A 14,613-nucleotide genomic window follows, 5' to 3' on the forward strand; every position below is an offset into this window, starting at 1 on the left:
AGAAAAGCACAAGAGAGACTATAATGACAGCATTGTGCCTATAAAAGCACAATATTGTGTGCAACCTGCGATCAGGTCACTCAATGACTGCAGACCACTAATGGGGTCACTCAAAGCCCAGAGGTGGCCACTCAAAAAGCATAGCAGGCCTGGAAAGTCTTACCATGGTGAGGACCACTGGCACAAAATTTCTTCTGAGACAGCTTTAAGATTCTGGAGTCTTCCTTCTGAAGGGAAAGTTCACAGGGATTCAGTTAGTATACTGTTGTCCAAGTACTTAGTGTTTTGCAACTAAAAGAAATAGGACATTAAAGAACAGAAATCTATTAAAAAAATTACTTCGTCAGCTAAAGTACCTGTTCTGACTCCACGTATATTAAGGGGAAACCCATCTGTTTGGTCCAGGTGCTCATAACAGCAGCGATTGGCTTCCCACTGGCCTGCTCTAGAGATTCCCATAGATCCTCTGCAGAAAAGAGTACTCAGTTTACAGCTGTGCCAGAGGAAGCTGAGAGGAAGGGAAAAGGGAAGGTAGGTTTGGGCGGTGGCATCACAACCATCACAAACAGGGTAAAAAAGACAATACAGTGATTAGGAGTACCTGTGGCAGCATTCTTTTCCTGGAATTTAATGAGGTATTGATTCATGCCCTTACGGAAATCCTGTACAGATGAGTAAAAAAAAAAATTACTACATTTTTTGTTACCTGTATACAATAAAAAAAAAAAAAAAAAAGGGAAAAAAAAGATGAAGTTTGGCTGGGCTTGTAGAAGTCACTCTTCAGCTATTTGCTTTCTGCTTATTTCAGCAGCTGTTTGAGAAAGCCATGTGTGCAGCATTAGAAGAATTATGATACAGAAAAATTGCTGATAATGAAAACACAGCTGACTTCAGCTCCGGAAGGTTTACCCCCCTTCATGACCAGGCCATTTTTTGCAATACGGCACTGCGTTACTTTAACCACTTCCCATCCCACGTATAGCAATATGATGGCCGCAAGGTGGCTCTCTCATCCTGGGTGCCATCAAATGACGTCTTCCGGTTCCCGGGGGCATTGCGGGAGCCGATGCACGTGTCCGCCGGGCACCCGCGATTGCTTGTCGCAGAGCAGGGACGTGGATCTGTGTGTGTAAACACACAGATCCATGTCCTGTCAGGAGAGAGGAGACAGATTGTGTTCCTTGTATATAGGAACACTGATCGGTCACCTCCCCCAGTCAGTCCCCTCCCCCCGTTAGAATCACTCCCTAGGTAACACATTTAACCCCTTGATCGCCCCCTAGTGTTAACCCCTTCCACTGCCAGTGACATTTATACAGTAATCAGTGCATAGTTATAGCACTGATCGCTGTATAATTGTCAATGGTCCCAAAATAGTGTCGAAAGTGTCCAATTTGTCCGCCGCAATATCACAGTCCTGACAAAAATTGCAGATCGCTGCCATTACTAGTGAACCACATGCCGACCGGGCCATAGATAAAAGATGGCTACAGTGCGGTTGGCTTATTCTGGGTGGGCGTCCTCACAGAATCTCGTTCCCACGCGCCCCCTGGGGCGCACACCCAGGAACAGCCGTGACCAGGACCCAGCGCATCATTGATCACGGTAAATGGCCCCTCACAGCGGCCGTTTACCACGTGATCGCTCCGTCAAATGACAGAGCATCACTTGTAAACAAACCAGCGTCATTTCTCCCTGCCCTATCTGTACTGATCAGTACAGTGTGAGAGGAGGGAGAGATCGTTTGCAGCGATCTGGGCACTACAGATCCAGCCCACGGCGCTGCTCAGTGCCCATACTCTGCCAATAAATTTTAACAGAAACAAAGAATTTTTTTTTTTTTCAGTCTTTGATTTATAGCGTAAAAAATAAAAAACCCAGTGTTGCATGGCTGAGAAGTTGTCAAAGTGTGAGCACCGAAAGCTGAAAATTAGTCTGGTTAGGAAGGGGGTTTAAGTGCCCAGTGGGTAAGCGGTTAAAGAAAAATGCCATAAATCTATCCCCTATTTTGTAGGCGCTATAACTTTTGTGCAAACCAATCAATATACGCTTAGAGATTTTTTTTTACCAAAAATATGTAGAAGAATACATATCAGCCTAAACTGAGGAAGAAATTTGTTTTTTTTTTTTTAAATTGGGATATTTATTACAGCATAAAGTATTGTGTTTTTTTCAAAATTGACGTTTTTGTTTATAGCGCAAAAAATAAAGACCGCAGAGGTGATCAAATACCACCAAAAGAAAGCTATTTGTGGGGAAAATCATATGGGTACAGTGTTGCATGATCGCGCAATTGTCAAAATGTTACAGCACTGAAAGCTGAAAATTGGTCCGGGCAGGAAAATGTCCGGTATTGAAGTGGTTAACTGACAACTGCACGGACGTGCGACTTTGAACCCAAATAAAATTGATGTCCTTTTTCTTCCCAAAAAAAAAAAATCTAATTTTTTCATTAGGTCAATATGTATTCCGCCACGTTTTTGGTAAAAAACACACAACAAAAAGAATTTCAATAAGCGTATATGGATTGGTTTGCGCAAGTTTGTTTATAGTGTCTACAAACTATGGGGTATATTTATGGAATTTTAATCTTTTAATTTAATTTTTTTTTTTTTTTACTAGTAGACGGCAATCAACGATTTTTAGCGACACTGAAGCGGATAAATCTGACACGGACACATTCTGGGGACCAGTGACACCAATACAGTGATCAGTGCTAGAAAAAAAAAAAAAAACACTGTCACTGTACTAACACTGGCAGGGAAGGGGTTAACATCAGGGGCGATCACAGAATTAAATGTGTTCCCTGGGAGTGCTTGCTAACTGTGGGGCGAAGAGTCCTTTGACTGGGGAAGACAGATCTCCATCTTCCCTTCTGACAGGCAGACCGCCGTTCTGTCTGCCTCGGGAACAGCCCGCTGATTGGCTCCCACTGTGTCCAATCACAGGGGAGCAGGTCATACCCCAGACCCGGCAATCGTAATCATGTACAAGTACGTGATTTCATGCTGAGGGGCCTCCCTGTTGCAGTAAATGTATGTGGGGCGATCCAGAAACGGTTAAAGCACACCTGTCATAAGAAAAAACACCTTGGCTGCAAATGCAGCTGACCTAAAAATGCAAGTTGAAAGTTTGTCACTGGCTTCCGAGTCACAGACATGGAAAAGTTGTCAGGAAGCAATGCTACTGATCTGCATACATTTTCTATGTCTAGGACTAAAAATACTGAAGTTAAGATGGCCACAGCCAGATCAAAATTTGGCCAGTTCAGCAGGGACTGGTTGCATTTCCACCAGTGTGTGGCCATTCTAATCAATTTCTGCTGATGGAGAATGTCGGAAAATTGTCCTCAATTAGCAGCTGGAGCCAATGATCAGTGCATTTTGAAAGCTGCAGGAGCCACTGTGAGAATAAAATAAATTAAAAAAAAATAAAATCTCCAGCATTTTACCTCATCTCCAATGTAGTCATGGAGCATACGGATCACCGATGCACCTTTGCTATATGATATGGCATCAAATATTTCATCCACTTCAGAGGGGTGTCCCACACTGACCTAGACACAAAAAGTAAAGAATATAGAAGGAAACACATAACCCAATAAACTACACATTAAATAATTAAATATATATATATATATATATATATATATATATATATATATATATATATATATATATATATATATATATATATATATATATATATATATACACACACACACATACACACACACACACATACAGTGGGGCAAAAAAGTATTTAGTCAGCCACCAATTGTGCAAGTTCTCCCACTTAAAAAGATGAGAGAGGCCTGTAATTGTCATCATAGGTATACCTCAACTATGAGAGACAAAATGTGGAAACAAACCAAGCAATCACATTGTCTGATTTGGAAAAAATGTATTTGCAAATTATGGTGGAAAATAAGTATTTTGTCAATATCAAAAGTTCATCTCAATACTTTGTTATATATCCTTTGTTGGCAATGACAGAGGTCAAAGGTTTTCTGTAAGTCTTCACAAGGTTGTCACACACTGTTGCTGGTATGTTGGCCCATTCCTCCATGCAGATCTCCTCTACAGCAGTGATGTCGCTGGGCAACACGGACTTTCAACTCCCTCCAAAGGTTTTCTATGTGGTTGAGATCTGGAGACTGGCTAGGCCACTCCAGGACCTTGAAATGCTTCTTACGAAGCCACTCCTTCGTTGCCCGGGCGGTGTGTTTGGGATCATTGTCATGCTGAAAGACCCAGCCACGTTTCATCTTGAATGCCCTTGCTGATGGGAGGAGGTTTGCACTCAAAATCTCACGATACATGGCCCCATTCATTCTTTCATGTACACGGATCAGTTGTCCTGTTCCCTTTGCAGACAAACAGCCCCAAAGCATGATGTTGCCACCCCCATGCTTCACAGTAGGTATGGTGTTCTTTGGTTGCAACTCAGCATTCTCTCCCCTCCAAACACAACAAGTTGTGTTTCTACCAAACAGTTCTACTTTGGTTTCATCTGACCATATGACATTCTCCCAATCCTCTTCTGGATCACCCAAATGCTCTCTAGCAAACCTCAGATGGGCCCGGACATGTACTGGTTTAAGCAGTGGAACACGTCTGGCAATGCAGGATCTCAGTCCCTGGCGGCGTAGTGAGTTACTGATGGTAGCCTTTGTTACGTTGGTCCCAGCTCTCTGCAGGTCATTCAACTAGGTCCCCCCGTGTGGTTCTGGGATTTTTGCTCACCGTTCTTGTGATCATTTTCACCCCATGGGTGAGATCTTGCCTGGAGCCCCAGTGGTCTTGTATGTCTTCCATTTTCTAATTATTGCTCCCACAGTGGATTTCTTCACACCAAGCTGCTTGCCTATTGCAGGTCTACAATTTTGATTCTGGTGTCCTTCGACAGCTCTTTGGTCTTCACCACAGTTGAGTTAGGAGTGTTTCTGTTTGAGGTTGTGGACAAGTGTCTTTTATACTGATAACAAGTTCAAACAGGTGCCATTAACACAGGTAATGAGTGGAGGACAGAGGAGCCTCTTAAAGAAGAAGATACAGGTCTAAGAGCCAGAAATCTTGCTTGTTTGTAGGTGACCACTTATTTTCCACCATAATTTGCAAATAAATTCTTTAACTGGTTCCCGACCGGCTCCTGTACTTTTACGTCGGCAGAATGGCACGGCTGCGCAAAGTAACGTACCCGTACGTTACTTTGAATTTGCCGCCGTGTGCGCGCCCCACTAGCAGCGTGCGCGCACGCCTGCCGCGATCTCCGTGAGTCGGGTCGCGGATCCCGTGGACTTGATCGCCGCGGGCATACCCGCGATCACCTCACGGAGAGGACGAATGGAGAGATGCCATTGTAAACAGCATCTCCCTGTTCTGCCTAGTGACAAGTGTCACTCGATCTCTGCTCCCTGCCATCGGAGCAGAGATCAGTGAAGTCACACACCAGCCCATCCCCCTGACAGTTAGAAATCACTCCCCTAGGACACACTTAACCCCTCCCCGCCCCCTAGTGGTTAACCCCTTCACTGCCAGTGTCATTTATACAGGAATCAATGCATTTTTATAGCACTGATTGCTGTATAAATGACAAAGGGTCCCAAAAATGTGTAAAAAATGTCCAACATGTCTGCCATAACGTCGCAATCACAATAAAAATCACTGATCGCCGCCATTACTAGTAAAAAAAAATTATTAATAAAAATGCCATAAAACTATCCCCTATTTTGTAAACGCTATAACTTTTGCGCAAACAAATCAATTAACGCTTATTGCTTGATTTTTTTTTTTTACCAAAAATATGTAGAAGAATATGTATCGGCCTAAACTGAGGAAAAAAAAATGTTTTTTTATATATTTTTTGGGGATAATTATTATAGCAAAATGTAAAAAATAATGCTTTTTTTTCAAAATTGTTGCTCTTATTTTGTTTATGGCGCAAAAAATAAAAATCGCAGAGGATCAAATACCACCAAAAGAAAGCTCCATTTGTGGGAAAAAAAGGACGTCAATTTTGTTTTGGAGCCACATCGCACGACCGTGCAATTGTCAATTAAAGTGATGCAGTGCCGAATCGCAAAAAACGCTCTGGTCAGGAAGGGGGTAAATCCTTCCGGGGCTGAAGTGGTAAAAAAAAAAAAAAAAAATCAGACAATGTGATTGTCTGGATTTGTTTACACATTTTGTCTCATGTTTTTTTTGGTAGAGCACTACCAAAAAAAACAGTCAAGTGCAGGCTGTTGCAGTAAAATGTCTAATTTTCAGGTACCCAAGATGACAGGGTGTTTATTGGCTGACTGCAGACAAACAGGACATCCATACATGAGAAGTATTGACCCACAGAGTTCTACCTCATTAGGACACTAAGCTAAACTAATAATGCAGGTACAGGGGTACAGCCATTGGAAGGAACTGGCCCATTTTCAATTTCTACCTAGTGATCAATCCTCCTGTAAGTGGCAATATACTCACATGTACATGAAACTACTACATAGAGTCACTTAATGAAGGAAGAAAAATTGCTTTCAAAACCATGAAAAGATTTGCAATTGATAACATTTTGCATTTAAAGGACACGTTCACATTTTGTAACATGTTACACCCATATTCAGGGTGTAACATGATACAAATGCATCAGCCCCCATTCCCCCCGCTCGTTGTCACAATCTTAAAAAATAAATAAAAATAAAAAACACACATGGCCTGGCCACATTATTTAGTCACAAGGTTCTGTGAATGCAAAAATTACAAGTAACATCCGCCTTTGCGGCTGTCTGCTTGTAGTGCTCAATGAACTACCATGGCGCTGTGGAGTGCTGTTCTAGTTCATTAATTCTTCCTGTCAGTGTTAAACTGCCTGCCCGTACAAAGTTTCAGAAAGAGGGAAGTCCCTCGAAACATGTTAACCTTTTAACCACTTCCGACCGCCGCACGACTATATACGTCCTAAGTTTGAACGGGGATATCGTTGTTATGGCAGCAGCTAGCTGCCATAAACCCGGTATCCCCGTTTTCGTGCGGCGGCCGGCTTTCAGATAAAAGCGGTCCCTGCGGCGGATTCGCCGCGAGATCACTTTTATCGGTGGCGGGAGAGGGGCCCCCCCTCCCGATCCGGTGCCCTCCGCCGCTTACCGGAGCCGTCGGTAGCAGCGGAGGCGATCGCGTCCTTCTGCCTGGTGTGTCTGGAGACAAGTGAGGCCAAGATGGCGCTCACTCGTCTCCATGATACTGCTGGGCGGAAGCGATGTCAAAACGTCACTTCCGTCCACGCCTCTTAAAGGCATATTTTTTCAAATGTCATTTTTCTAAATGACTTTTTTTTTTTTTTTTTTTTTTTATTGCATTTTAGTGTAAATATGAGATCCGAGGTCTTTTTGACCCCAGATCTCATATTTAAGAGGTCCTGCCATGCTTTTTTCTATTACAAGGGATGTTTACATTCCTTGTAATAGGAATAAAAGTGACACAATTTTTTTTTTTTTTTAAACAGTGTAAAAATAAATAAAATATTTTAAAATAAATAATAAAAAAAAAAATTTTTAAAACCCCCCTGTCCCGACGAGCTCGCGCGCAGAAGCGAACGCATACGCGAGTAGCGCCCGCATATGAAAACGGTGGTCAAACCACACATATGAGGTATCACAGTGACCGGTAGAGCGAGAGTAATAATCCTAGCCCTAGACCTCCTCTGTAGCGCAAAATATGCAACCTGTAGAATTTTTTAAACGTCGCCTATGGAGATTTTTGAGGGTAAAAGTTTGACGCCATTCCACGAGCGGGCGCAATTTTCAAGCATGACATGTTGGGTATCAATTTACTTGGCGTAACATTATATTTCACAATATAAAAAAAAATTGGGATAACTTTACTGTTGTTTTATTTTTTTATTCAAAAAAGTGAATTTTTTCCAAAAAAAGTGCGCTTATAAGACCGCTGCGCAAATACGGTGCAAAAAAAAGTATTGCAATGACCGCCATTGTATTCTCTAGGGTGTTAGAAGAAAAACCATATATAATGTTTGGGGGTTCTAAGTAATTTTCTAGCAGAAAAACCTGTTTTAAACATGTAAACACCTAAAATCCAAAACGAGGCTAGTCCTTAAGTGGTTAAACGTTTTATCATAGCTTTTTGGATTTTTATCATCTCACCATGAGATGTGATGTATCGAGGTCTTGGAGATGTAATATTTTGACAAGCTTTGATGCACCTGTTGGTGAGTATAGTTACCACCTTTTTTAATAAAAGAAATGTTTTGAGGATAAACAGGCTGGAGCGCTCTGTTTTGTTTATGGTTTCTATTTATACAAACGTTTGCAAGAAGAACTCTGTATTATAAAGTATCTACAGTGGGGACATTTTTTGATCCCCTGCAGATTTTGTAAGTTTGCTCACTTACAAAGAAGTGAAGGGTCTATAATTTTTTATCATAGGTGTATTTTAAATGATAGAGACAGAATATCAACCACAAATCCAGAAAAAAACATGATACAAATGTTATAAATTGAGTTGCAGTTCAGTGAGTATTTGATCCCCAAGAAAAAACATAACTTGGTGGAGAAACCCTTGTTAGCAAACGATTCATGTAGTTGGTTACCAGGTCCACCCTTCCTTACAGATGATCTCTAAATCCTTAAGGTTTCTTGGTTATCGCTTGGCAACTCAAAGTTTCAGCCCTTCAATGTGGCAAAGTCGGCCTGTACCACTAGCAGAGAAACCTCCCCAAAGCATGATTCCATGAGCTTGACTGTAGGGATGGTGTTCTTAGGGTCATGGTCAGCATTTTTCTTCCTCCAAACACGGCGAGTCAAGTTAATGCCAAAGAGCTCAATTTTGGTCTCTAACCACAGCACTTTCTCTAATCCTTTGAGATGTTCATTGGCAAACTTCAGATGGGCCTGTACATGTGCCTTCTTGAGGAGGGGGACCTTGCAGGTGCTGCAGGATTTCAATCTATGGCGGCATATTAAAGTTACCAAAATTTTTGTTTAGTAACTGTGGTCCCAACTGCTTTGAGATCATTCACAAGCTCCTCCCATGTAGTTCTGGGCTGATCATCTCATGATCATCCTTACCCCATGAGGAAAAATCTTGCATGGAGCATCAGACCGAAAGCGATTGAAGGTTAGTTTGTATTTCTTCCATTTGCGAATAATCGCTCTAACAGTTGTCTCCTCTCCAAGCTTCTTGCTGATGGTCTTGTAGCCCATTTCAGCCTTGTGCACATCTACAATCTTGTCTCTGATGTCCTTTGACAGCTCTTTGGTCTTGCCCTTGATGGTGGTTTGAATGAACTGTGTGGACAGGTCTTTTATAGACATAACGAGCTGTCGTTAGGAGTGCATTCTTAAATTCACAGGACTAATCTGTGTACCACATGAGCACATACTGTAGCCAGCCTGTGGGAGCCAGAATTATTGTTCATTGGTAGGGCATCAAATTTCTTAATTTACTCACCAAACTGCAAATCAATTTATAACATTTGTATGATGTGCTTCTTCACTTTTTGTAAGTGGGCAAACTTACAAAACCTACAGGAGATCAAATAATTATTTTCGTCCCTGGATATTGATGAAAAGAACTATGCATTGTAAGTAAATCTGGATATCTGTGCTAACCACAGCAATTAAAACTGTAGCTCAGTACACTATCAGACTGAGCTTTTAGCAGTGTATGCTTGGGGCCTTGTGTGAAACTGCTGGAAAGCAGGGAGATACACCAGGGACAAATTCAAAAGCAGCTTTCACCGTTTGGCTTGGTGTTTTTTTTTTCCTAGTGAATAGGCCAATACCCCAATGGATAACTGTATCCCCCAATAAAGGTTTTAAAAAGATATCAACTTTTTACAAATTACCCATTTTGATCTGTTTCAAATAATCAGCCTTGGACAAAAAAAAAAACAAACCAAAAAAAATGTAACCTCTATTGGATGGCTGTTATCCAGTGCATCCAGTTCTTGAGCACGGGTATAATCTGCAGAGACAAACTGTGTCCATATGTCATATTCTGGGAAGCAGTGATCCACACAGAGATATTCAATCCAGGAAGCAAAGCCTTCATTCAGCCATAAATGGGTCCACCATTCCTGCCAAAGAGAATATAAGAAATGTATAATAATCCTTTGAATCAGTGCCTGCTGCTCAAAAACTTCTCAATGATCTGTAATATGGTTCATGTAGGGTGCATACAGTTTCACAGAGGAAGGTGAAGATGTAATTGAGGATTTTAAAGGAGTGCGTTTAAAAAATATATAGATATAAAAATAAATCTACAACTTTTACCTCCCTGTCACAAAACCTTGCTGTGGCTATCTTTGTTAAAGCGCTAGTAAACCGGGGCCTTTCAAAAAAAATAAATAATAATAAATGATATTAAAATAAATACATTCACATACTAGCACATTAAGAAATACATACCTTAGAACAAAGCCCTCCAGGAGGTGCGCTGTCACGGCTGACAAGTCTTCTATCTTCCCCCGGTCTTCCTTATGGGTTCGCTGGCTCCGGTCCTTTGAATAGCTACACCGTGATGAAGGTTGCTCCTGCGCATGCGCAGAGGAGTCACAGTTTATGGCACAGAGCTCTTAAGGCAGCATCCAGTGTGAATGTCTCCTAAACAATGTAAGTTTAGGAGATATTCTCTGTCCCTACAGGTAGTCCTAGGCTTACCTGTAGTTACAAGTTTAAAAGCAGAGTTTACCAACGCTTTTAGGGAGTAACACAAAAGATTGGAGAAACCTTCAGAATCGAACAGAACTGTATAGATACTGTACATCATGGGTGCTCAACCTGTGGCCCTGCAGCTTGTACGGAACTACACATCCCATCATGCCTATGCCTTTGGGAGTCAAGCTTGTAACTGTCAGCGGCTTGCAATGCCTCATGGGACTTTTAGTTCTGCAACAGCTGGAGGGCCACAGGTTGAGTACCCATGCTGTACATTAACAACTGAGCAAAGAATAGCATTAAATACAGTTCTAACAAAACAATATGACAAAATGTAAAACATTTTTTAGATGAACCAGAAATTTCAGAACATGAGCATAACATGTTTGCGCTTTCATTATTTTGGATTTTATTTTGAAGAACAATGTTTTTTTATGTAACGGGTCAGACTGCCTCCGGGTACAGGGTTCTGTGATGGGCACTGCCTGTGCACCATCCAATGCAAATCTGGGAGGGCGGGAGTGTGAGCTTTTTGTCAGAGACAACCTGTCCACGTACCTGTGTTTTTTCATGCTACAGGTACATAGGCAACATTTTTACACTTTGATTGGGGTCTGAATTTTTGCCGAATGGAGTTTGTGATCATTTTGAATTTCAGCAATTAGAATTTAATATTCACATTTGTTGAAGACAGGAAAAGCATGCCTTTTCTAGACATGAACATCTGTAAAAACTAAGGGTGGACTGTACAATAAGCTACAAGAGAATACAATACTAAGGGATAATTCACACTATGTGTGGTGACAGACGTCCATGATTATCAAAATGTTTTTTCTGAACCATACCATTCACGTTATACAGTTTTTTTGATATTCTTCTATTGGGTATGCCTTTGGGATATGTTGGATAGTTTTTTGGGTTTTTTTTGCTTTATTTAATGGAACGGTCATTAACCACCTTAATACTGGGCACTTACACCCCCTTCCTGCCCAGACCATTTTTCAGCGCTGTCAAACTTTGAATGACAATTGTGCGGTCATGCTACACTGTAACCATGTGAAATTTTTTATCACTTTCTTCACACAAATATAGCTTTCTGATATGTGGCACAGATAGGCGGAACTGGTGGGCACAGATAGGTGGCAGTGATGGTGGGCATTCATTGCTGGCACTCATTGTAATCAGGGCACTGATGATCAGTGCCCTGATTACATACCTAGATGTCCTCTGCGAGGAGATGCCGCTGATCGGCTCTCCTCTCCTCACACTCTTCACCATCAGTGTGAGGCGAGGAGTGCCGATTACTGGCATCTCCGTGTTTACATGTGACTGGCTGGACACAGCCGATCACATGGTTAAAGAGCCATGGCTCTTTACAGAGATCAAGGTCGCGCTGTGTCCTAGCGACACGGCGTTATCACCGTGCTGTGCTCCCCTGCGCGAGAGCGGTCGTTCTGGGAAGCAGTCATATGACGTCCACCCAGAACGAGAGCCGCCCCGCCGTCATTTGGTTAAATAAAAAAAGTGTTTTTATACTCACCGTAAAATCCTTTTCTTGAAAGTTCATTAAAGGGGTGCAATCTTTCACTTTTGGGTTATACTACTGCCTGCAGAAGGATTGGACACTGGAAAAAAACAAAAACTACTATAGGCCAACCCAGGATAACCTCTCCTACTACCAGCACGCCATAGCTCTGCAGCACAGCATAACCAAGTGCATGATTACAGAGGGGTGGGACCGGTGTCCCTTAGTGGACTTCAAGAAAAAAACAGTAATTTTCTTTCTCATCTACTGAGGAACATAGAAGTCTTGCCTGAAGGACCTTGCGCCTGAAACTGGCTTCAGATTAGGTCAAAATGTCAACCTGGTAGAACTTCGAGAACATATGAACAAAAGACCAGCAGTCTAGTGAATATGGGAAACAGCTACTTGATGCCAAAAAGTTCAAGACTCACACAGATATTTTAGGTTGCCCATTGACACGAAAAGGTGTAACCCAGTCCTTAAGACCTAAGCTTAGATGATGGTCTGAGTCACGTAGAGATGGAAAATTTACAGGCTCACAGGATGAATATTAATAGACACTGGGACACCCCTAAGCAATTCATGAGACAGGCAGGCAATAAACTAGGAAAACAGAAATGTGTCAACAGGCCCAAGAACAACAGGGGTCAATGTTATGAGAAAGTATCCTGTTCCCTTTGCTTACTTTTTTGTGAAATCCCTGTTTCCGTCAGCCCCTCTACTGTATGAAAAACTGACCACACTATACAGGAGAACACATTGTGGTCAGTTCTCTAGCTATGCTGGGAACTCCGTGTGCTCTCGTCGAATGATCAGACTTGTCCTGACACACTACCGCTGCACAGCCATTCACTGGGAAGATCAGTGTACGGTTTCTTCACCTCCCCCCAACTCTTATGTAGCTGAGCACAGAGGGCATGTGAACACTTCTAAAAAAAAAAAAAAAAAAAAAAAAAAAAGGGGGTGGGGGGTGGAGTATTAAATATATATATATATATATATATATATATATATATATATATATATATATCTCTCTCTCTCAATACAAAAAATGTTCCCTCACCCGCCTCTTACTTATCCTGCCTAATATGTATTAAATAAAAAAAAAAAAAAAAAAAAAAAAAAAAAAAAAAGAGGGTGTACTTACCTATGTTTAATCTGCTCTTGCCTGGTCGTTAGCGCTCCCTCCTCACTCCTGCAGCAGTCGCTCACTGACACAGGGGAGCTGTGAGATCAAATGACCGGACTACAGCAGATTAAAAATAGGTAAATACACAAACCTTTTTTTATACAGGTTAGTTGGAAAAATTAGGAGGAAAGGGGTGGGAACATATTTAAGAATAGTTAGACTTAGGGCTGGGCCTCCATCTTAAGGGTTAAGAGTTCAGCACAGTGATTGTACTTTACTGCTTTTTTTTTTTTTAATTTTAGTGAGAACCGGATCATATCCATATTTAACTACTTCCAGCCCCGGCCAATTCTGACATCTCTCCTACGTGTAAAAATCATTTTTATCAAATTACTTAGAACACTCAAACATTATACAGTATCTCACAAAAGTGAGTACACCCCTCACATTTTTGTATATATTTTATTCTATCTTTTCATGTGACAACACTGAAGAAATAACACTTTGCTACAATGTAAAGTAGTGAGTGTACAGCTTGTATAACGGTGTAAATTTGCTGTCCCCTCAAAATAACTCAACACACAGCCATTAATGTCTGAACCGCTGGCAACAAAAGTGAGTACACCCCTAAGTGAAAATGCCCAAATTGGGACCAATTAGCCATTTCCCTCCCCGGTGTCATGTGACTCGTTAGTGTTACAAGGTCTCAGGTGTGAATGGGGAGCAGGTGTGTTAAAATTGTGTTATCGCTCTCATTCTCTTATACTGGTCACTGGAAGTTCAACATGGCACCTCATGCAAAGATCTCTGAGGATCTGAAAAAAAAAAAAAAAAAAAAAAAAAAAATTGTTGCTCTACATAAAGATTGCCAAGACCCTGAAACTGAGCTGCAGCACGGTGGCCAAGACCACACAGAGGTTTAACAGGACAGGTTCTACTCAGAACAGGCCTTGCCATGGTCGACCAAAGAAGTTTAGTGCACGTGCTCTGCACCCCTCTCATGTCATACAACCCACCACCATATCCAGAGTGCTGCCAGCATTGCTGCAGAGTTTGAAGGGGTGGGGGTCAGCCTGTCAGTACTCAGACCATACACCGCACACTGCATCAAATTGGTCTGCATGGCTGTTGTCCCAGAAGGAAGCCTCTTTTAAAGATGCACAAGAAAGCCCGCAAACTGTTTGCTGAAGACAAGCAGACTAAGGACATGGATTACTGGAACCATGTCCTGTGGTCTGATGAGACCAAGATAAACTTATTTGGTTCAGATGGTGTCAAGTGTTTGAGTGGCAG

General features: G+C 41.7%; 1 protein-coding gene across 1 annotated transcript in view; it reads right to left on the minus strand.

Moving 5' to 3' along the window:
• NPEPPS (aminopeptidase puromycin sensitive) overlaps positions 1–14,613 on the minus strand; it is a 147,184-nt gene that overhangs the window by 33,848 nt on the left and 98,723 nt on the right. The window contains exons 10-14 of the mRNA XM_073608094.1: positions 9,922–10,086; positions 3,452–3,556; positions 602–662; positions 357–466; positions 164–227 (exon numbers count right to left, since the gene is read on the minus strand). Coding sequence (XP_073464195.1) covers positions 164–227; positions 357–466; positions 602–662; positions 3,452–3,556; positions 9,922–10,086 — 505 coding nt within the window. The remainder of the gene's footprint in view (positions 1–163; positions 228–356; positions 467–601; positions 663–3,451; positions 3,557–9,921; positions 10,087–14,613) is intronic.

Source organism: Aquarana catesbeiana, linkage group LG12 (genome assembly GCF_042186555.1).
Source record: "Aquarana catesbeiana isolate 2022-GZ linkage group LG12, ASM4218655v1, whole genome shotgun sequence".
Classification (NCBI taxonomy): Eukaryota; Metazoa; Chordata; class Amphibia; order Anura; family Ranidae; genus Aquarana; species Aquarana catesbeiana.